Source organism: Terrapene carolina, unplaced genomic scaffold (genome assembly GCF_002925995.2).
Source record: "Terrapene carolina triunguis isolate 2854851 unplaced genomic scaffold, T_m_triunguis-2.0 Scaffold242, whole genome shotgun sequence".
NCBI classification, from domain to species: Eukaryota; Metazoa; Chordata; order Testudines; family Emydidae; genus Terrapene; species Terrapene triunguis.
This window is the reverse complement of record NW_020664593.1, coordinates 7,788,054-7,811,950: the sequence shown is the minus strand read 5'-3', so window position 1 is coordinate 7,811,950 and position 23,897 is coordinate 7,788,054. Positions and strand designations below refer to the sequence as shown.

General features: G+C 44.7%; 1 protein-coding gene across 2 annotated transcripts in view; it reads right to left on the bottom strand.

Annotated features, from left to right (window-relative positions):
* The window catches only part of LSAMP (limbic system associated membrane protein), a 413,410-nt gene that overhangs the window by 22,061 nt on the left and 367,452 nt on the right, over positions 1–23,897 (bottom strand). Inside the window, exons 5-7 of one of the 2 annotated variants that reach the window (XM_024204213.3) lie at positions 16,614–16,734; positions 15,159–15,307; positions 9,205–9,240 (exon numbers count right to left, since the gene is read on the bottom strand). In XM_024204213.3, the coding sequence (XP_024059981.1) occupies positions 9,205–9,240; positions 15,159–15,307; positions 16,614–16,734 (306 nt within the window). The remainder of the gene's footprint in view (positions 1–9,204; positions 9,241–15,158; positions 15,308–16,613; positions 16,735–23,897) is intronic. The other variant, XM_024204214.3, reaches the window with a different exon arrangement.

Sequence of the window (23,897 nt, the reverse complement as noted above, 5' to 3'; positions counted from 1 at the left end):
AGAGATGTAGAGAAGGAAAAAAGGAGAGCGGGTCAGAGGTTAATAGAACGGGACAAAAGGCTAGTAGGGAGGGGACAGAAATGGGCAGGGAGACAGACTGACAGAAAACTGTTCTGTTTTTCCCTTTGGTGAAGGCTTCTTTTGTGCCTTACTCTCCCCTGGGCTGTGGTCTGGCCACTTGACATGCCAAAGCCGCTGTTTTGTGAACAGGCCTTTGTTAGTGTCTCTGCGAGCATGTGCGTGTAGCAATGTGCAGGCTGTAGATGGCATATGAGCTGGTTAGTGGCTATGTGCCTGCACTTGCGGGAGTAGGTGTGCATCTACTTTTTGTGTTGTGTGATCAGGGTTGGGTGTAAAGTGTGTGTATGGATCCTGAGATGTCTCCGTTATGTTCACAGCTATCTGTGTACTTCAGGGGCCTGACTCTCAGTCACACTTTGCTCTTGTTGGCAGAAATGAGAATGCCCTCTGATGTAGCGCTGACACAGGGATTCTACATGGGTGCTGCTCCCCTTTCCCTGAGGCTGTTCTAACTTGCACCAAGGGCCAGGTAAGGCCCTGCACAGTCCCTGGATGGGGTGGGGGCTAGATTTTGTGCCATGCCTCTCAGGAACCACAGCCCAGAAACTGCAGCCCAGAAGGAGGGGGGCAAAGGTGGCTTTAAGCCAGCTCTGCATCTCCTGGATTCTGGGTCTGGCTGGGGCCAGAACAGTCCTGGACATATATTAGAGTGGCTTTAGGGGCTGCTCTAACTTATGGCAGTCTCCTTGTGACTGTCATTGGGCTGTTCCCCAGCTCAGAAGCACTCTACTTTCTGCCCCAAGCATGCCCCCATGCCATGGACTGCAAGAGGAGCGGAGCAGAGCAGTGCTGGGTATGTCAGACCTAACCTGCTCCTGGGGAAGCCTCCCCCTAGCTACTGTGGCCCCTTTATGGCCCCTGCATGTTACTGAAGCAGAATCTGGCCTGGGGCTTGAAACTCCCTTTGTCCACCCCACCTCCATCTCTACCCCAGAGGCAGGAATGGAGTAACTGAGAATGAGGCCCTAGACATAGGGTTGGGGGGTGGAGGGTGTGTGTGTGAGAGAGAGAGAGAGAATAACTAACACTATAGATGTCATGTGAGTTGTGTGAACACAACCCTGTGTGTTTTCATGTTTGAGTTGGCGTGGGTGTGGGCGAATTATAACTCTCATGTGAGTCAGTTTGTATGTCTCCCCTTGTGAGTAGATATGTGTGTCCTATAGCTGTTTTGTGTGTGTGTGTAAATATGGGTGTGAGAGTGGCTCTGTGTGCACTCTAGAGCTCAAATGCTGGCCTCTTCTAAAGCCCCTTATTGGTACTCCAGCCGTGCAAAGTGGTCTTAAAACAGCCCGAAACAGCCCTTGTGTGGGGGAATGCTTGAGCGGATCTCAGCTAGCTATGGTGGCTTTCTGCTAGCCTAGCCCAGCCCCCCTCGTGGAGCAGGTTGTGCACTTGTGATCCCTGATGGGACACAGCCCCTATAGAACTGTTAGAACCCATTACAACTTAGAGCAACCCTGAGACTACTCTGAGTTTCACAGGGGGTGGGGGGCGCTGAACTGTCTCTTAGCTGGCTTCAGGTTTGGGACGGCATGGAAAGATGGCACACAATCCCTTCTGGTTGCCCTTTAGGTGTTCCTAAGCACCTGAGGATCAAGCCCTAAGTGGTGTGTGCATTGAATAAGCTTACATGTGTATCTCCATGTGTGCAAGTAGGTGTGTCCACTATAGGTGTTGGGAAAGTTGGTTTGTGTGTGTGTGTCAGCTCCCACAACACCTACCGTATACGATGCCTGGCTGGGACTGAACAAAGCTGCACTGGTTATGTCGCATCCTCTTCAACGCAGGAACCACTTGTACTGATTCCCCGCCTGCTCCCTGCTCCTGCTGCCACCCCGACATAGCCATTCCCAGAAGTGCGAAGGGCAGACTAAGCCCCATTTTGCCTTGTTCTCCTTCCAAACAGACCCTCCCTCTTTTGTTAGGTCCTTCGATGGGCACAGCACTTCCTGTGTGCGCACCAGGAGAACTCTGCTTTTCCGCAAGTCTGATTTGTTTGCAGAAAGGTTTTTTATTTCTTCCCTGGTTGTTTTTGTTTTCCGAGAGAGCGCTGAGACAGCTGTATTAATCATGCAAGCCCAGCCATGTGTAATGTGCTTTATCAACCACAGAGCAAGCACTGAATGGCAACCAGTTCGCGAATGGGCCCAGCGCAGTGCCTGAGCCTAGAAGATAAACCCGACGCTTCCCAAACTGACTTACCATCCTGGGTTAGTGAATGGAGAGGCTGTTCGCTCGGGACAATAACCAGATGGGAGGCCAATTTGTTAGGCAAATTCCTTAGTGGTTTGCAAAGTGGAAATGGGGAAGGAGGGTGTGTGGGGGGAATGGTTCTATTCAAGGAATAAAAAGAGAAGTGATGTCTGTTCTCTCCCTACCCTACTTTAATTTCAGTGCAGCTTTTCACAACAGGTCTCTGCTACTGGGAAGGCAACTGAAAAAGGAGTGGGGGGGAGAGAGAGGCAGAGAGCAGGAGCTTTATGTGTATTTGTTATAAACTTGATATAGGATTTATATTCTTCCCCCCCCCCCCCCAGCTCTCCCCCTCCTCCAAGTAAAAAGCTTAGGGTAATGGTTTAAGAGACAATATTGTTATTCCCTGAATGCTCACATGGAGGCATCAGGAGCTGGTTTAAAGCCATGCCAAGCTGTGTGTTTCACAGCTGGATTTGTAGTTCTGCCAAGTTCTGGATTGTTTGGGTCTGGAGGGGTATGTTCTGCCTGAGTGCTGGTCTAAACTGAACCCATCCATACTACAGCTCAAACTCTGCTACCAGCGATCACACCTGGCAATGTATTACCCGGATTGATTATCCTAGGGTGGGGTGATTTCTAATCCATTTCATGAAGATGGGGATTTTTCCAGTATTTTGGTCCAGAATCCCCTCAAGAGCACTAAGGCAGGAACACAGTTTTGCAGCTACGCTCTGTGTGCAGCAAACAGTGCTACAACCAGGTTAGGCTCTAACTGTGGCTAAAAAGGGCTTCAAGTGTGTGTACCACTACATAGTGAGGGCAAAGGTCGAATTGAAGAGCATTTCCCTAGGCTTTCCAGTCCTAGCTCTCAGCCTCCTCCTCCCTCTCACTCAGCTCATTGGATTCTCTGCAGCACTGCAGCTGGAGAGGGTTATGCAAATATATGCAATCCAGGGCTCATTTTGGAATAAATCAATCTAAATTAAAATTAATGAACAAAAAGTACAGAAACAGAGCAAGCAATAAAACTATTTCTCTCTCTCTCTTTTGGGGGGGGGAGGGAGAAAGCTGATTTTTTTTTAATGGGGAACAGAGGTTTTTTGAGCAGTCTTGACAAATGTTAGCCCAAGCTAATGTTAATTGTTATAATAATAATACTAAGACTTGGAGTTGCTCTAGTTCCCAATCCAAGGTGCTGTTTCTAGACTTGAATTAATTCTCTCAGCTCCCTCTGAGGTCAGTATTATTATCCCCATTTTACACACGGGGAAAGTGAGGATGAGACAGGACATGCAACTTGCCCAAGGTCATATGAATCATAGATTCACAGGTGTTAAGGCCAGATGGGACCATTGTGATCATCGAGTCTGACCTCCTGCATAACACAGGCCACAGGACTTCCCCGAATTAATTCCTATTCAGCATAGAATATATCTTTTAGAACAACTTCCAATTTTCAGTAAACATTGCCAGTGATGGAGAATGCCCCACACCCATTCGTCAGTTGTTCCAGGGGTTAATTACCCTCACTGTTAAAAACATGCATCTTATTCCCAGTTTGAATTTGTCTAGCTTCAACTTTCACAATGATGAGTCTGTCTATGGGAGACCAGGAACAGACTCCAGGTGTCCCGATGTCCCGGCTTGTGCTTTAGTCACCTCTGCTCCTTTCTGCTTCATTGGCCAGATTTTCAAAAGAGCTCAGCATCCCACGTGATCCTGCCCTGAGGTGCTGTAGAGCAGGTCTTCAACACAGAGTTAGATCAGGTGGCTGGCACGTGGGTCTGAGCACCCGAGCCAGCCTAGCCCCGTTTGAGCATCCATACTGCAAAGCCATACCTAAGCCACAGCCATGTTGCTGCACAGTACAGTGGTGCTGTACTCACCAAATTGGAGCTGGGCTTGTTTGAAAATCTGGCTCGATAACGTCAGATGGAAGCCTTTTGAGTTCTTGAGCCCTACTTTCTGCTTAGGGTGGCAGGTTGTAAACAAGTGAGCTTCTGCTGAGATGCAGATAACTGAAGCCAACCAGCAATCCAGTTATGTGACAGAGGTGCACCCTGGTCAGACACAAATATACCATTATATAGTGATAGGCCCAACCTGAATTGTGACCCCAAACACCCCGTGACCTTTGGGAAAGTTCTGATCCAGAGATGGATCAAAATGTTGCATCTCATGCTTGTCGCATCTTTTACTTATTTCTATTTCCTGGCTGCTCCGGTGTCAGGAACAGAGATCAAAACAAGCATTTGGGCCTGTTTGTGCTTCGAGTTCTCAACCATATTAAAGAATTAACATGTTTTAAAAGCAGTGTATGTGATTTGGGATTTCACTGTTCCTTCCTTTGAGCCCTGCTAGGGAAGTGAGTTAAAATCCTAAAGAATGGCTGGGGATGGGGAGGGACCTTGAACATGGTTTAAACTGGTTTCATTATGGGGACCAAATAATGAGTGTAAAGATCAAATTCAGACCTGGTGTTAGCAGAATTTGGCCCTAAAAACACTGTGGTGCCTGCCAAGCAATTCCTCTTCTTGGGCATGAACAGGGGGCATGGTGGGGCCTGACCCCCTTGCAAGCACCCAAGGACTTAACAAAGGATTATTTATTGTCTTATTGGGACTGGCTGGATCAAGGGAAGGCAGTTCTGACTGCTCAGCGGGCCAGCCCTGTACCATGTTGGATCCTCAGAGTCTGTGCTGCTCAAAAGGTCCTATTTCCCCATGATTTTTTCCTGTAGAGACATCCTGTTTAAAACCAACCAGACCACCCAGTTTTGGCAAATGCAGAGTCACTGTCCATGAGAAAAGTGTTCACTCACTGGAATTGCTTTGGTGCTAAGGCCCATGTGTTGGAAGGAGTGTGCTGGGAGAGAACAGGTGACCACATTAACAGGAGAAGTCTCTGTGCTTCCCAGAAGGGAGCCCAATCCCTGGGCAGGAGGGAGAAGAATGGGAGGCCGTTAAAGAGAAAGCTGCTCTTTGGGCCTCTTAGGAAGCTCCAACCTCTGGTCATTAGACACAAATGAACAGCTCTCTTCTCCCTCCCTCCCACCCCGATCAAGGCATTAGTAACAATACAAGCTACAAGGACTACAGCTAAAAGGAGACTAGCTACAATCTACAGTCCATCCAGGGTCATTCTCCAATCTGTGTCTGTTTGGTGGAAAGATAGGCCTGCCCCCGACCAGTCACCTCACCACTATCTTTATCCTGTTGATGAGCAATGGAACTGGATTTTGTTTGATGTGGCCCAACTGAGTGGCCTCTGCACTTGATTCCTTGTCCTGTTAAAATACGCAGCCCAGGACAGCGCCACTCACTGCCCTGACACTTGGCAAGCTCTGGCAGAGATCCCAGGGCAGGCGCTGTGAAGGAGGTGGGGCTGATCTATAATCATTTACGAATACTCTAGGTGACCTAGTTGGTGAGATAGTTAGTCTATGGCTCTGTTGGGCTTACTGGAATGTTTACTGTATTCATGTGTTGGGTCAGTTTAATAGCAGGACTGTTAGGAAAGTAGCAGGAAGGTAATACAATGACTCCAGATAAGCAACCTCCCAGTAAACAAGGAGGGCACAGAAGGGACAATGCTTGATCTGTTTTCTGGGAAAATGCAACTTATAGGCTCCAGTCAAGACTGCTTTTGCCACAGCTGGCTGCCAAAAGACCAAAGGAACGCTAAAGAGTTTAAAAGTCCAGGGATAAGTCCAGGGATGAGGTAGTTGTCCAAGAGCTGCTCATGGAGAACAGATTGATGCTGAGACAGATACCGCTGGAAGGTCTGAAGAAGCAAAACGTACCTGGCCCACTACTATAGGGTGGTGGGGTTTAGGAGGAGTAAGACTGTTAAGATTGGTTTGACAAAGCTGTCTGGTCACCTGTATGAATCACGGGTCATAAGCTCCCAAAGGGAAGAATTGCAGGTGCCAAATCCAGTGGGGCCTGCTAAGTAATCACAGGGTACTACAGCCCAAGGCCCAATCTAAGAGTGGGAGACTCATGGGAATCCCCCCTGAAAGAGGTGAATGCACAAGGCTCTTGGGGAGTGCAGTCAGAGAGACCAGAAGAGGAGCACTTCCACGAAAGAACTCCGAGCTCTTTTGAAAATCCGGCCCTATTGATGATGCAATGATGCAACAGCCAGATGCAGTGACATGACAGCATAAATAGAGCAATGTTACACACGATGATGTGACGACAGCCCAGATGAGATTTCAGGCACTTTGAATGCCTTGCCTCAACAATCAGGATGGCTAGAAATGTTACCAGGGGATTTGGTACCTTAATGGTGGTCACAGGCCCCATTTTTAACAGCTGAAATAAGGACCAGTTGGGTTTCACTAATGCTCTAGGAAAGTCTTCCCCATCAGATTCAAGCCCTGTGTATTGTTAAATAGCTCCCTTTGAAATCTCTGACCTCTTTTAAACAGCAGCTAGCAGATAATAACAATACTTTGAATGTACACAGCCCTTTCCATCTCAACGCACCTCCCTAATTATTTCACTAATTAATTAATCGTCAGAAACCCCAGGAGGTAGGAAAGTGTCAGCTATACTTTATAGATAGGGAAACTGGGGTACAAAGAGGGGACGTGACATGACTTAGGTCACAGAAGAGGTTGATGGCAAAGAGAATGGAACCCATAAACCCATATAGTGATGGAGTCCATGTCATGCGAGGAAACTTTTTTGCCTGGTGTTCTTTAAAGGTGAACTGCAAAGGACAAGTGAAGATTGATATGAGCACCAATGTCTGTGCTGAATGCCCACATTAAAGAAGCAGCTGGGAGCTTTCAGCAAAAGAAATGTGGTGCAGAGTATTAAAATTATATTTTCCTTCTGTGAAATCCTCTTAGCACTTCCTGGTTCACTGAAGATATCGCAGAATACAACAAATTCCTAAAGACTCACTGCAACTGTGATGTCACAGTGTGATGTCCACTGAGCCATTATTATTGAGACAGGAAGCAGCAAGAAAATATCAAAGGCAGTGGGGAAGAATTTTCATAGGTTGATTAAAACTGTGCTGGATGGCGCAGGCAGCGTGGTTAGAACTTAGAAGGGGCATTTGGCATAGAAATCTGGGCTTAGCTCAGCTGCAATTTTTAGCATTTGCCTTAATGGGCCACTAATGCACGACAGGAGACAATACAGTTGGGAGAAAAATTAGCAAAACCTTTGTCTGCCTGTGGAATTAAAAAAAGAAAAAGACAAAAATGTCTTTTCAATTTGGACTGAAATATTTGCCATTAAAAACCCCACATCTTAAAAAAATTAAAAGAACCAAAATCTTAAACCCTAAACAGCCATTGTGACTTTAATTTCATATCTGAGCCCATGTTTCATTTACAGTGTGCTCAATAATTGCATTTAATTGGATTTATTTTTCCACGCTAGATTCCCAATGGCCTGCTTTACTCCTTTTCCCAGCTTCTTGAATGTTATTTGCAAATCACTCCCTGGGATTTAATTTTAATGGTGGCTTGATTTCAATTTTTCTTTTTTTGGGGTACTTTTCGTTAATTGTATTTGCAAATTTGCCTTTAAATATAATAAGTGTATCCCCATCCTGGCCCTGACGAAGTTGTCTGCAGCAGAGCTTGATTTGAAACTGCGGGGTGGTTAAGTGAAGCTGGTGTGAAACTCCCACCATCCATTGCTCACTTCCTCTAAGGAAATGCTGGTGTTCCGTTTGGGCACACAAAAGAAAATGGACTCCTAATAATCCTTTGCATTTGACCTTATAGTGCTCTAGCAACATTAACTAGTTAGTCCTCATGACAGCCCTGAGAATTAAGTAAGTATCAATATCTCCATTGTAGAGCTGGGGAAACTGAGGTATGGTGGGGCATAGGCAGTGCTTAATTTGTAATGAAAGAGGTGCCAGGGCTCAAGCAATTTTTTTACATTCATAACTGATGCAGCAAGCCCAGAAGTGCTGGGGCTATGAACTGCCAAGCCTAGAGGTGCTGGGCTAAGCCCCGGCACAAATTAAGCACTTAGGCCAGAGTTTTCAAAGTGACTAGTGATTTTGGGTGCCTCCATTTTTGGGTGCCCAACTTGAAACCCCTTATAAGGGCCTGACTTCAGAAAGGACTGAGCACCCATCCTCTGAAAATCAGGCCCCTCTCAATTGGGACATCTAATAACGGAGACACGGCCATCTGATTTGACCAAAACGAGTGTGTGGCAGATCTGGGAATAATATCCAGGTCTCCTGATTCCCTACCTTGTGTTCACACTTGCTCCTTGTGAACTGGGTCAAATCAGAGGTGCCTCATGTCTGCTTTAATGACTACACTATGCTTCTTTTCACAGTTACTGCCCCAGCTGTCCTACCATGCGAACGGCAAAGACATTTTCACTGGGACAGATGAATCACAAAAAGTGAGGTGGTTCGTTAGGAATCAGCACTCAAAAGTATAGATGCTTCTCTGGACATTCCATACCCTGAGATGGAAATCTGAGAGTAGCAGCTTTATGTTTTTTCCCCCCTTACAGGATTGCAAGATGCTTCTGCTTCTGGTCAGACTGGGTGCACCAAGAGATGAACCTATTTTTGAGTTACTGTGGCACATATGCTTCTGGTTGGAATATATACAATAATTAGAAATGGGCCTGATGACAAACTCAACACTGGGAACATTTGGATCTGGATCCAAACACAACAGCTCAGGCTCATCTCTACAAAAGATGGGAAGAAAAGAAGTTAAGCAAAGTCACTTGAACCTCAGGTTTGGATTCAATCTGAGATTTTGGCAACAATTTTTTGAGGGGGGGGGGACAACTGGGATGCAATGCAAAAGGGGACATCCTTATTTTCCTGTCATTCTGCTCTGCCCACCCTCGGCTTTTAGCACTTGTTGAGATGATGGAGAATGACCCGGCTAGAGAGGTACTTTGACATAAAGCATATACTGACCTGGAAAAGGGTTGGGGAGTGTGGGTAAAACTCGCTCTAGGGGGGAAAAACAACAATAAGCAACATGCAGGAGAAAAGGAAATGCCACTTCCACACCCAGCAAGCAGCAGTTACAAACCTGACAGCTCCCCCATCCTACAATTGGATTGACTAAGACCGTTTCACATACAGAGCATTATGCTACCAACACATCACAGTACATGTTTCCATGGATTGGGATTTGAGGAGAAACCATCTCAATGGCACACAGAACTGAATAATCAATGTCCATACAGCAGGAGGAATAAAAGACCTGCAGTGATGCTATTTGTAGTGGATGGGTCACATGGCCTCTTCCTGCTTCCAAATGCCAGAGTCACCAGACCGTGGGCCACCTTAGCGGCATCTCCTGATTGGACCTAGTCTTTGGCAGAGAAGTGAATTGTGCAGGTAGGTGTGCCAGGTCATCTATGTGGATTTATTGCCTTCACAGAACCTATCTTAATGGACACACTCACAGGGACCTGAGTGCATGATCATTCGCCATGCTGAACCTAATCAGTCACACATTCCTTAAGTGCCCTCACTTCCCCATGGCGCAATATTTGGGGAAAAGTTTTCACAGTCCCATCAACATCTCCTTGTTTATACAGCCTGCTGGGTTGGGGGAATTGGTTATAGATTTTGAAGGTTCATCTTTGGTACATTGTTACGTCATGATACTGCTGCTGCTGGCACCATACTTTGCATTTCGATAGCACTCTCCCTTCCAGGATCTCAAAGCACTTAAGACGGACATTAAAGAATTAAGACTCACATACCCATTCTGAGGTGGCAGATTATCCCCACTTTACAGATTGTCCCCAGATGCATTGAGAGGGGAAATAATTTACCCACAGTCACACAGTGAATTAGTGGCATAGCCAGGAACAGAACCAGACCCATGCCGGACACATGTTCTGACCAGTAGACCATTCTCCCTCAATTATACTGAATGGAATTTGTCCCGGACGATTCTGATTGCTCGATGGTATGTGTCACCCAAATAGTGAATATGGGGACTGAACCAGCTAGAGGAGTTCCCAGTCCCCCCTGATGCCAGGCATGTGGCTGGGGGCATATGAGTGTGTGAACATACCATAAATCCTGATAGAGCAGAGAAGCAGCAGCTCTGCTAGATGAGCTAATAGACACGGTCTCTGTCTGACTGAACCTGTGGGAGCTGCACTAAGATCATTGCTGATGGAAGTTGTATTTGGCAGGTTATACAGGTAGTCAACCATTATTCACTTCTAAGCTGAACTTCAACTATTCAGAGATGGGTGCTCTTTCTAAAACACCCTGTGCTCATATAAACTGGTCTCTGAATAGCTGAAGGTTCTCCAAGCCAATCAGGATGTAGCAGGTCAATTACATCCCGGTGAAAATGACAGATCTCCTGCATTAACAGTGTCTGAATCCACAGCAGGAATTGGGGAGATTGTCTCTTGTTTGGAAAATACACAGCTAGGCTGGGTCTCTGTTTATGTAGCAACAGGGGATTCTTGTTCTGTGAAAACAGGCTATTGTGCTGACATGATTTCCGTGTTATTTAGTTAGTTAAATAATAACTCAAACCCGTTTCCGTCCTGTCCTGTAGATGGCAAGAGGTTGCACATTGCAAGCAGTTAGAGTGCAATAGCCTCATTATCACACTACTTTCTATTAAATGACTAGACCTCCATTCCCCTTGCCTGCTGAGCAACAGCCTTTCTACTCCACCAAAGGTGTAATAGCTGCTTCTCAGCCCCACCCCACCCCATTATCACCATAAGAACTCTACCTCAGCGCATTATTCTCTCTGTTATTGCAGGGAGGTTGTTGGGTGAAGTGCATGGTATGAACTGCTCTATTTAGTTACAAGGATACATCTCAAATTCCATCTGCTGGAAGAGCACCACTGATTATCTGAAACTAATGTGTGCATGAAATAAGGTATGGGCTAGCAGGTGAGGTAAGATATGCACACGTGAATGTGTGTGTGTGTGTGTGTTTGAACCTATGTATGTTCATGCATAAAACTGGGGCACTGATAGATAATGGCATTTTGGAAACATGCTCTGATTCTTCTAAGAAACGTGCTCATAGTTGGAAATCTGTGTGTCTGATTAACATGATAACCTATACCTGAAATCTCTTGGGGTTTCCATGGTGGGGACCTGCCTTCTGCTGCTTCTAATTGAAACATGCCTTGCCAGCGACCTCTCCTTCTCCAGATCTACTCATTCAAGGGTGCAAACAGGAGAGGGGACAGGACCACTGTGGTGACTGTCCCACTGTAAATCAGACCATACAACCAGCAGGAGAGCAAGGTGCTGCCAGTGCCTATGGATTCCTGCTTTATCCCCATCAGTGGGCTAGACCCTAAGAAGGTGCAGATTATGATTTGCACCAGATGAGGGTCTAGTCCAGGGTGTGAGGGGACAACTTCCATTTTGTTTCCATAATGCCTTGGAATGTCTTTGAAAGAATGATGTGCACGCATACGTATGTGTGCAAACCTGTGTGTATGCGTGTGCTTGTTTACATTGGGTGGGTATACTTGTGTGTGTATGTGTGCCTACGTACCTTTATATGCGTTCAGGTGTGGATACACATCTTGTGTATGTATGCATGTGCGTGCGTGTAGCATGGACTTAGCTATAATTATGGTATTGCTCAGACACTTCCCCAAAGCACTCTGTTAATTCAGGAGAATGAAAGGAAAACAAAATCTTTCCTTCACAGTATATATAGGAAAAATGTTCCTAACACTTTTGACACTGATTCTCCATCACCAGATTCTGTGATGATACCACTCTCTGATCATTTTCACAGAAATCCTTTCTATCCCAGACACACAGGGACAGGATGTGTTTTGTCCTTTTCTTGGAGTTCATCACATTCTTTGCTGTAAACTCAGTCTCCTTTTGCTCCCTCTTGGCTCTTGTTTCATTTCTTGGGATAAATCCTTCTGTCTCTGAAAGACTCCAGGAGTACGGGGCATAAATCTCTCTGTCTATAGCAGACAATGATGCTTCCAGGTCCCTTGTACCAGGTCACTCTCTATCTATTCATCTCTCTCTTTTTTAATGTAGCATCTCTCATTACAGTACCTAAATCTAAGGAACTCCACGCTCTCTGACTTTTTTATCGTACCTGGTATTTCCTGGAACATCCCCCTCTTTTCCCTCTCACTAGATTGTATTGTCAAATAATTTTGTGGGTCCCTTTTACCCCTCAGCCATAGGCAAAGTTACATGTATCTTACCACTACCCTATTGCGCTATTTCTGTCTCACCAGCTGTCATTTTTCAACCACTACAGAACCTTCAGGCACCAACATTCCATCTGCCTCTCAAAAGGGATGTTGTCCTAGAGTGAGTTTGTTCTCTATTAAAAATATATAAAATCTTTCTCTGCTATTTCAATCAATCTGATTCCAGAGAAGAAAATCACTCAAAAGCTGTAGCTTGAAAACCTTACACTTGTTCATGCTTGGGCATGGGGCTGAGAATATTCAGTGGCTGCTGTTCCGGTTGCTATGTGATCTGTAAAGGATTTTTTTTTTTAAAGTGGGCTTGTGTTTTTTGCTTCATTATGATGGATGGTTAGTTATTAATTATTATTATTTTTTACTTCCCCAGCCCTCTTAAGAATGGCAATTCTGGTCTCCTCATGCTTTGATTCTCATCTCTCTCACCTTAACTGAAAGCTGGGAAGGGGTTTGTAGAAGTGTTAACAAATAATTTTCACCAAGACTCCTTCTCCTAAATTAGTCACTGAAGTTATTATATAGGTTTTTACTAAACAAACAGTTACAAGGAGTCTAACCAAAAATCTCTTCCTCTCTCAATTGCTCAACTTTCACTCTCTTGGCTCTCGTATTGTCTTCGTATCACAATTTCTCCAGTCCTCAGAGAGTTTTCTAGCCTAGACAGGATCTGAATTTCTAATGTAAAAAAACCCTTCAAAATAAACCAATAAACAAACCCCAAGAAGTTTTAAAAAATGCAGGCCCTCTTTATACATCATACAAAAAACCAAAAGATGGCCCAAGCTCAATTTATATCCTCTCTGCAGGTTATCTTTAATGGTTTCCATGTTTTCCCTGATATGGTAGATGACATCACTAACAAGCTTATTCAGGGAATGCAGCTATCTGATTGGGCTCTGAGAACTGGGACTTCTGGGATCTATTCCCAGCTCTGCCTGTGATTATGTGACCTTTGGTAAGCCCCTTCCCCTCTTTGTCCCTCAGTTTTCCTTCAGGTGCTAATACTGCTCATCTATCTCCCAGCAGCTTGTGAGGTTAAAATATTCACTGTCTGTAAATGCTTTGAGATCCTCAGAAGCAAGATGTGATAGGCATGCAAAGTGTTTCTATTTTTCTATATGAGTTCTGATCTTAGATTTTGTTTCAGTTAAGCATTATAGTTCATCTGCAGAAGGGCAGCCATGAGAGAGGGGAAAACTTATTTTGTCAAATTTAGAATTTAGCCCCAAATCATGGGTTCTACTTTTGGCATTTTTAGTAGTAATAGTACTGAGAACAAAACTTGTAGCATTTGCGGTTCATGTTCCAGGCTACAGCCCTGAGATTTTTATTTGAATCCCCTGGCAGTCCCCCAAGAGTAGGGCAAAAAAGACTTTTGGAGTAGAAACTTACCTTGTTTGTGTGCCACAAGTTTCCATTTAGTCAAAGACATGCTAATCTCTTATTACTATTGGAACCAGTGGCTTACATGAAGTGTTCCATGGAATGCACCTTAGTTTTGCAAAACTTCAAATTAAAATATAAAAAATCCAGAGGTCTCGTGAATGCAAAAATGCCAGCGGGTTCTCCCATCCCTGCTACATCAATTTTTTTCATTTAAAAAACTATTTCCCTTATCTTTTGATCAGTCTGGCTCCAGAAAGCATAAACAAACCTATCACTCAAAGTGAGACTCCCTTATAAATCTTACCTCCCACCCTGCCTAGAGAGATCACAACTCTATATACTTTAATACAATCCTGTATTTCCAGAGAAAGGAAGGGCTCATTTATTTATTACCCGAGGTGCAGTATTTGTATCAAGAACTAGATTTCAAATACTCCAAAGTTTGGATGGACTGGAGTGTTGAATTCAGATTCAGGCTTGGTCTATTATAGACCAGGTGGGGACCCGCTGTAAAGTTTGGATTCTGTAAGCCCTCGAGGGCTTGTGGGGTTTGGGTCTGAGCCCCTCTCGTTTTGGGACCCAAGCTTGTGGCTGTTGAGGTCTATGGCAATACCTTCATCAACTTCAAAGACAACCGGATCAAAACCTGGGAGCTTGATTTCATATTTCCTTTAACCTACTCTATATTTCCCTATATTCTAATCACCCCACTATCAGTGTAAGACCTTCATTTCCCCACCCGTGGTTCTTGCAAAATGTAGCATGTCTCTTTAAATAATCCTGGTCTCTGTTTCTCATATAGTCACTCTTGGTTATCTTCCATCACTTCATTCTATTTTCAGACCCATTTCTTCTTTTTTCTCTGGCTCTCCCCTCCCCAGGCTCACTGGTTACTTCTCTCCATCTCTTTCAATGTTTGACATTTTTCAGCCTCCATGGAACTTTCAGGCCCGAATATTCCATCTCTCTCTTAAAGGGGCTGTCACTCTGTTCCCTGCTTAAAAATATATATTCTTGTTTTACCAGATTGCAGCAAAGAAATTACTCAAAGGATCAAGGGGGGGCTTGAACATAACCATTTACTCACGTGTGCTTGTGTTCGGCCGTGACTACAAACATGGAAGTGTTCATTACCTAATGGCTCCTTGGATTGCTGTTGAAGTTTGGCAGGCTAATGTTTTCCAATTACCTGAATTCAGGGCCCCTCTTCTAAAGCACACTTACTGTAGTGTAAAGGTACAGGCTGACCTTTGTGAGAGCTGCCTCGAGTCCCCCTCCCCACTTCAATACTTACTGTAAAGGTATAGGCTGGCATTTGTGACTCCCAGCTTGTTGGCAGCCACACAGGTGTAGTTGCCATAATGTTCTTCAGTGACATTGGCCACCATCAGGAGGGACTGGCTCCCCATGCTCTTGATCTCCAGGCCATTGGCACTGTTTATCCTGAGAAGCAAAGAGAAGAGATGTGCAGTGCACTAACAACAAGTAGCTCAGTTCCCATCAGAAGGAAGGAGGGATGGCAAGAGCAGGGGAGAAAGACACATTGAAGATAGGTAGGTAGGTAGGTAGGTAGGTAGATACGGGTGGTGACAGGCAGCAAGATAAGAGAGAAGGGAAAGAAGAAATGGGTTGGAGGAGTGGGCAGTGAGAGCATGAAAGAAAGAATGAAAGTAATGGAGGAAGGGAGGGGGGAAATTGACAGAAAGAAAAGAGACGACGATTAAAACGACGGTGAAGGTAGAATGACAGCAGTGGAGAAGGAAAGGCAGGGAAAAGAATGAGTGAAAAGAAAAGATGCTACACCCAGCTGACATCCTTGGGTGCAAACACTGCATTTATTATGTGCTTCCCTGTGATAAAGGGGAGGGGCGCTGCCAATGATCAAAGCCAATTTCAAGCAGGAGTTTATTGGACTGAGATAAAAGGGTTTTTTTAGAACGTTAGCTGGCATGTTCTAATGAACATGTTCTAAAATGCCAGTGTAGACAAGGCAAGCTGTACTTTAGCATGTGCTAAGTGGTTGAGTTGAAACCCAGCACAGTAAAACTCCCCTTTTAACAAATGCTCAGGTGTAAAGGGTGAGCCCAAGGCAGAGGGAATATTTGGGTGTCACTCCCCTGGCTGTTATTTATTTTCCCTTTCCCATGCTGACAGACAGCTGCAGTGGCTCAGGGCCGGGAAAGCTAGATCCAACCAATGGACCACATTTGGTGATGAATCCTGGTCACATGCCACCAGAGGCATGTTGCACATGCGCTAAGAAGGCGGTCATACTGGTGCAGAGAATGTTACATATAAACAACCTCTTCCCTCAGAGTTCAGGGAGCCAAGTCCTAATGACCTTGGTTGGAATTTGGCCACAGCACCAGAACTAATACAATCTACTCTTGTGCAAAGGTCATGAGATCTTTAATGCACATAGATGGTCAGTAGATTATCAGAAAGATGGCACCTGTGGTGCCTTAATCCCACACCAGCATGCTGGTGCAGAATTGATGCAAAGGCAAGAGCACCATCTACTGAATCACCCACAGCACTTCTTTCAGCACACAGAGTTTACAAGCAGGGTTTTACTCAAGTCCTGCCCAGGCCTGCCCTGCTTAGCTCGTATGAAGGAATGAGATAAGAGAGGATCTTGAGCTTATATAGCTTGTGGAGGATTTTTTGTGTGGCATTAGGGGGCTTAGTGGGGAATCTACTAAGCATTTGAAGGAGGTAGAATAAAGAAGAAGATAGACAATATGTTTACCTGGTGTCATCTCTGTACCACTCAAAATCAGGCGTGGGCACTGCTGATGCCTCACACTTGAGTAAGGCTTGCCGTCCCGTGGCAGCTTCATTGCTCTTCGATTCAGTGATAGTGGGAGGGTCTGCAGAAAAGAAACACATGTTCATTTCCCAATCTTTCAGGTGCAGAGAAACAATGAATTTATTTTGGGGTTGGCTGGGCAAACAGAGGCCTTTTGGTGGGTGGAGACCCACAGATACCAGTTATGTCAAAACAGATGCACAATCTCTTTCCTGATATGTTCATGCAGGGATTTAAGGATATTATAATATGTCTGGTACTGCAACACATATTAATAAGTATTTGTAAATGGGAACTTGCTATGAAGGACTGTGGGGTTCACTTAAGTAATTTAACTGGTGGGAAAAAGGACCCCACAAGGGAGATTTTTTTTAAAACACCCTGCTTGTATTTTTCTGCTCCAGCAGTATATCTCTCTGCCATGTGCAGTGAGACAAACCATTTCCACTCTACTGGACCCAGCGCATGAGATGAGTCATGAAATGAACAAATATCTTTCTATGGCCCTGAAAGCTATACTGCTAGGCTTGCTGCGGCTCTAAATGTTCCGTACTTCTGTTCTCTGCCAAAGAGCCGAATCCCTCACTTTCAGCATTCTTCATATTAGCCACGCTCTACGACTCTTTAAGAAAAACATTCCAGGCAGGTTGACAGCCCATTCTTTTGGCTCTAATCCTGATTTGCCATGTTTCCAACTAAGGAATAACTCGCCAACCAATCCTGATCACTGAACAAAGAGCAGGCCCCTCACTAAGACATAATCATGAGAAAAGATGTGGGGACCTAAGTGTGTCCTGAATTGGTCCCTATATTATTCTTATATTATACTTCACAAATAATTGCCCTGTATTTGTTAAATGCATTGGGAGTGGAATCACATGAGTGGGTTCTGTTCTGGGTTCTGCTCCCAGCTAGTTCCTTCCCTGTGCCTCAGTTTTCATATCTGTAAAATGGAGATAATTATAATGACCCACCTCAGAGGGGGCATTGTTAATATTTGTAAAGTGCTTTGAGATCTGCAGATGGAAGGGGTTAGTGAAGAGCAAAAGAAAGGATTACTGTACTTCATTGAATACGTGTCCACCTTTAAAAGCACTTAGGTGTTGCACAAAAACTAATGTAATGGCTCAGATACTAAAAGCCAGCACCAGAACTCTCCTACCACCACTATTGGCATATCCTGGGGTCAATGGGCAAAGAGAAAAGACAAGCAGTGAATTTAGAAAACAGCCACAAGAGAGGGATAATAGGGCACCATTATAGCGAGTTCTGTAATGTACTGGCTTCCTGGGTACCCAGGAGTGAGCAAGCCAGGGCAATCCTCTGGTGGCTGGGTCCACAGAGAGGCTATAGTATCTACTGCTAGTACCAGTCCTCTTTTAGCTTACATGAAAGAGGGCAGTGCTTTTGGAGTTGAGGGACAAGGATTCTAATCCTGGCTCCCCAAGTGTGTGTGTAATTTATAGACTAAATTATGGCTATATGCTCCATAGCACATGGATTTGTCACAGCTTCCCAGCCAGTCCTATCGCTAAGAAAGCCTTGCTTCCACCAGCATGATGCAGATTGAGCTCTGGGACGGAAATACAGACAATTCAGCAGATCTCAGTTGCTCTCCTGGAACTCAGGACAGAAGGCCACCCTGCCAGTACTTCAGACTTGGATCATTATGTATTATTAATGCAAATAGCACTTGCCTAAAAATAGCAACTTTCCAAGAAATATAACCCCCAAGGATAAAATTCTCATCAGCCTGCACTGCAGCTCTCTCCCCAGGATTGGAGGCAGCTACTAAATATTGCACTCATCCCATGCAACTCCCACTAATATCAATAGCAAGTCTTTCTATCTTCTAAGGAGTCCAGCACTGTTGTGCTTGAGCATGGTATCATGTGCGCAAAATAAATAGTGTATCCATAGAGTGGATTGGGGAAGAGAATTTTGTCCTGAATCATATTGACTAGAAATTGCCAATTGGTTCAGGTAAAGTCATGATGGGCCTGAGTGGCAAAAGTAGGATCCATATCTAACCTTCCCGTAAGTTTGAGGTGTTTGCACTCTGGGTTTTGGTTTGGCCCCTTTATACAGGTGGGATCAGCTGAGCCAGATCCAGATTCAAAGTTTGGAGGCAGTTAGATCCAGGGAATTTGATTTAGGCCCATCCCTACATAAAATAAGAACTGACCTGAAACATCAACCAAAATGGGAAATAAACAAAAGCATTTTTTGAGGTTCAAAGACTGTTTTTCCTTTTGGTTATGGTGTGAATTGCCCTTGCTCCCTGCACTTTCAGGTTCTGTAGGGGTACAGAAAAGTCAGCATCCTGTGAGGAGGATTCTTCCCATGGCACTTCCAACCTCAGATGAAATGGAAATCTTTACAAGAAAAGTCTCTTCTTGGGAGATTTCTGGCCTGACCTGAAGACCCAAGACTTGTGGATAAGCATCCATGCTTTTGGATAATTATCCAAATAACTCCTGGGGGCTTTTGGAGGTTTGGCCATCACTTAAGAGCAGGTTCTCATCAGAGTCCTCTTTCTAAAACTGACAGCTCTCTTGATGTTGTTGGGGCTGCTTGTGCTTATGATAATGTTATGAAGCCCCGAAGCTTTGATCTAGGGAACAAACTGCAACCCCTGCTGCTTTGATCTCTCACACAATAGAAGTATAAATGTTTTCTGCACACATGAAGAGTGAGTCTTTAGGTGGTAATCTCATTATGATTGATGCTATTTAATAGAAAAGGGCACTTCATAATAGAAACCAGAGGTGGGGATGGCAAGCCAGGACAATAAGAGAAGATAAGACCCATAATGTCACATGCATTTGCATGCAGATATGGGCACTCAGAGAAAATGATTATAAAATATCACATATACTTATGGTGATGCCTTTCCAATACTTTGTCCCCTGACACTCTCCCTTCCTGCCTCCCCCGCCCCATCCTGTTCAGGCCACACATTTAGTCCTGTCCTACTACTCTGTGTTTATGCAGACTGTGGTGAATCAGAAAGGGTGCTTCCTGGATATAAATTCAGGCTGGCTTGGGAAAGTTCATTTTGCAGATAATTAAGGAATTTGAGCATGTATAGGAAGGGATTCTATTCTCACCACTTAGCAGGGATGTCAATATTATTTTTGCGTCAGCTGTGATATTTAGGAACCCTTGGCTGGCCCGGCTGAGGAAGCCATACTCTGATTATGAGGTTGACACATGGCGATTTAACTATTTGGCCCAGTCATGCCAGAACTGTAAGCTCCTTGGGGCAGAGGCTGTCATTTTGTTCTGTTTATACAGTGCTAATCACAACGGGCCCTTGGTCCATGACTGCAGCTCCAAGGTACTACTATAACAACAACAACCACAGAATGATGTGTGGGTATGCTTTGTTTGGCCTGGTCTACACAACAAAGTTAGGCTGAGGTAAACTGCCTTGCATCGACCTAGCTGTGCATGTTTCTACATTCAAATTTGTCTCCAGCCAAGGCAGGCGCCTCGTTATGGCGATGCAGTGACACCACCTTCCCATAAGATGCAGAGCCATTGTTGACCAACTGTGGTCAACACAATGCTAGTGTAGACACTGCATGACCTATGTGGACTGTACCAGTCCTCCAGCAACTGTCCCACAATGCCCGACACTGACTGCTCTGGTCTCAATTGTGAACGCCATGGGTCACAGAGACTGGGAGCCACCCCTCCCTCTAAAAACCCTGCATATTTTTGAAATGCCCTTTCCTGATTGCCCAGCTTAGTGAGCACACCTAATAGCTCTCTCTTGTTGTGTGCAACCACCCAACCGACCACCTTGATTTTCAACACGTCTTGGAGCGCTGGAGAAGTTCCAGAAGACTGTATGAAAGCTAATGTTATGCAGTTTTTTAAAAGGTAAACTGGATGACCTGAGTAATTATAGGCTTGTCAGCCTCACATTGATTCCAGGCAAGATAATGGAGCGATTGATATGGGACTCGATTAATAAAGAACTTAAAGGAGGGTAATGTAGTTAATGCAAATCAACATGGATTTATGTAAAATAAATCTTGTTAAACTAACTTGATTTTTTTTGGTTGAGATTACAAATTTGGTTGATAAAGGTAACAGTGTTGACATAATATACACAGACTTCAGTAACGCATTTCACTTTCTATCACACAACATTTTGATTACAAAATTAGAATATAACATTAAAACGGCACACATGAAGTAGATTAAAAACTGGCTAACTGATAGGTCTCAAAATGTAACAGTAAATAGGGAATGGGTCTGTTTTGAGTGGGGTCCCGCAGGGATCAATTCTTGGCCCTACACTATTTAACATTTTTATTAAAGACCTGGAAAGAAAGAAAATCATCACCAATAAAGTTTGCAGTTGACACAAAAATTCGGGGAATGCTAAATAACAAAGAGAACAGGTTACTGATTCAGAGTGATCTGGATTGCTTGGTAAAATGTATGCATGCAAATGCATGCACGCAAGATGTGCTTTAATATGGCTAAATGTAAATGTATATATCTAGGAACAAAGAATGTAGGTCACACTTATAGGATGGGGGACTCCGTCTTGGGTGGCCATAAGTCTGAAAAAGATTTAGGGGTAGTGGTCGATAATCAGCTGAACAGGAGCTCTCAGTATGATGCTGTGACCAAAAAAGCTTATGCAATCCTTGGATGCATAAACAGGGGAGTCTTGAGTAGGAATAGAGGTTATTTTACCTCTGCATTTGGCACTGGTGTGACTGCTGCTGGAATACCATGTCCAGTTCTGCTGACCACAGTTCAAGAAGGATGTTGATAAATTGGAGAGGGTTCAGAGAAGAGGCATGAGAATGACTAAAGGATTAGAAAACATCCCATATAGTGATAGATGCAAGGAGTTCAATCTATTTAGCTTAACAAAGAGATTGTTAAGGCGTGTCTTGATTACAGTACCTACATGGAGAACAAATATTTAATAATGGGGCCTTCAATCTAGCAGAGACGAGTATAACATGATCCAATGGCTGAAAGTAGAAGCTAGACTGGACTGAATTCAGACTGGAAGTAAAGTGTACATTTAATAGTGAGAGTAATTAGCCATTGGAACAATTTACCAAGGGTCATGGTGGATTCTCCATCACTGCCAATTTTTAAATCATGGCTCTGTGAATTATTCTGGGGGAAGTTCTATGGTCTGTGTTATGCAGGAGATCAGACTAGATGATCACAATGATCCCTTCTGTCCTTAGGAATCTATGCCAGCTATATGCTCCAAATGCACTCCTACCTAAAGTAGACAGAAGGTATTGGATTCTTGGGGCTGTGGGGAGAAAAGGCTGTCCAGGCACATCTACAGAGCAGTTGTAGAAACATGGACATCTATGAGCAGATTGCACAGGGGATGCAGGAGAAGGGGTACAACAGGGACCAGCAGTAGTGCCACGTAAAAGCAAAGGAACTGCACCAGGCATACCAGAAGGCCAGAGAGGCCAACAGATTATCTGGTGCTGAGCCATAGACTACCTGCTTTACAATGAGCTGAATGCCATACTTGGCAGACACCCCACCAGCACCCCACAGAGCACTCTGTATAACTTGGTAGAATCTGAGAGACAGACCTCTGCTGTGAACAGGAAGAGAATGGGGCATATGTGACGGGGGAGAGGCCAGCTATGCTGTGAGTTGGGATCTGTCTGAGACTCTGCCGCAGTCTACTCTGTCCTGGCAGCTGAGTACAGGTGAGCTCGATGCAAGGGAAGGAACTGTGGGTAAGTGTGTGAATGCGTTTTCCATTACAATGTTTAAATGTACAGATGGTGCCTGATCCCAACATAGCAGGACACAGGTAGTGACTCTTCTTTAATTTACTTATACTAGAAGAGGTAGCGGTACAACTAAAATAGGTAGCACCATAATCTGCTTTTCATTCCCCTATAGGCTTAGGCAGAGGGGCTAAGTGAAGCAGTTTATTTATATACATACGGATGTCCCTTGAATCCTCCTGAGAGGTCTTAATGAAACTTCCATGGAGGTACTCCACCATCCTCTCCCGAAGGGTCTGGGGATGGCAGTCTTATTTCTTCCTCCATGGTAGGATACATTCCCATGCCAGTCCGCGAAGACTTTGGCAGGCAGCATTGCAGTAAACAGGCTAGTGGCATATGGGTTCAGGTGGCATCAGGATGCCAGCAGCAGCTGTGTGTGCCCTCTGTGCCTTTGTCACCCACAAGAATGAGATACCAGCTAAAATCACCACTGTCTGTGGAAAATAGGATGAGTGCTCCGTGGCACTACCCTGCACTCAGACTCATGGAAATAGGCATCAAAATTGTATTGTTTCATGCAACCAAACTATTCCCTCCTCATTCCACCCTGCCATGGGCCATACTCACCATGGCTAGGCCTGCAGAGTAGTGCTGTGCACAGGTGCTTCAAGACTGAAGTGTCAACAAACATTTTTCGTTTAAAACTTTAGGGTAGCAAGGGATGGGAGTTCTGAAACTGAAATTTCATTTTCCATTGTGACTACACTGACAATGGCACCTCTGTGTATTTTATGTGAAGCTGTTGCCAATGCAGCCTTGAGCGGTCTCCCCTCCATCCCCCCGGAATGCTGGATCAAGATAAGGAGGAGAGAAAAGAGGACTTGGGATGACAACTTCAGGGAGATCCTTCAAGACAGTGCTGCATCAGACAGAGGGCCTGGAGGATGAATATTGCAGACAGTATGGAGAGGGAAAGAGTGGACAGGAGAAAGACCCAGGAATTGGAGAGGGAGATGCACCAGGACATAATGGGGCTTCTCCAGCAGCAAACACAGATGCTGCACTCTCCTCTTGACCTAGAGGTTCAACAATCATGGGCTCGTCTCCCTTTGCAGTCAGTGAAGAACTCCATTTTAGCACCTCATTATACCCCTCACCCCAACATTCCACGTGGCATCAGGAGCCACATCCCTACCCCTAACACTTCATGCTGGGGGCAGTTAGCACAACCACAGCTTCATATAGATTGATCTGTGAGAACCATGGCTGATGTATGTTTGGCAGAAGTGGACTGAAAAGGATATGAACGTTCTTTCCCCTTGTTACGTTCTGTTCTGTTAATTTATTTCAGAAGTTTTTATTGAATGTCTTTTTAACCGCACATTGCTTTTTTGCACTGGTTCTGGTATGTGAAGGGCCATAATTAATGTGGATGTAAAATCTTAACTACAGTTTCTGTTAAGAACTTTTCATATAGGCC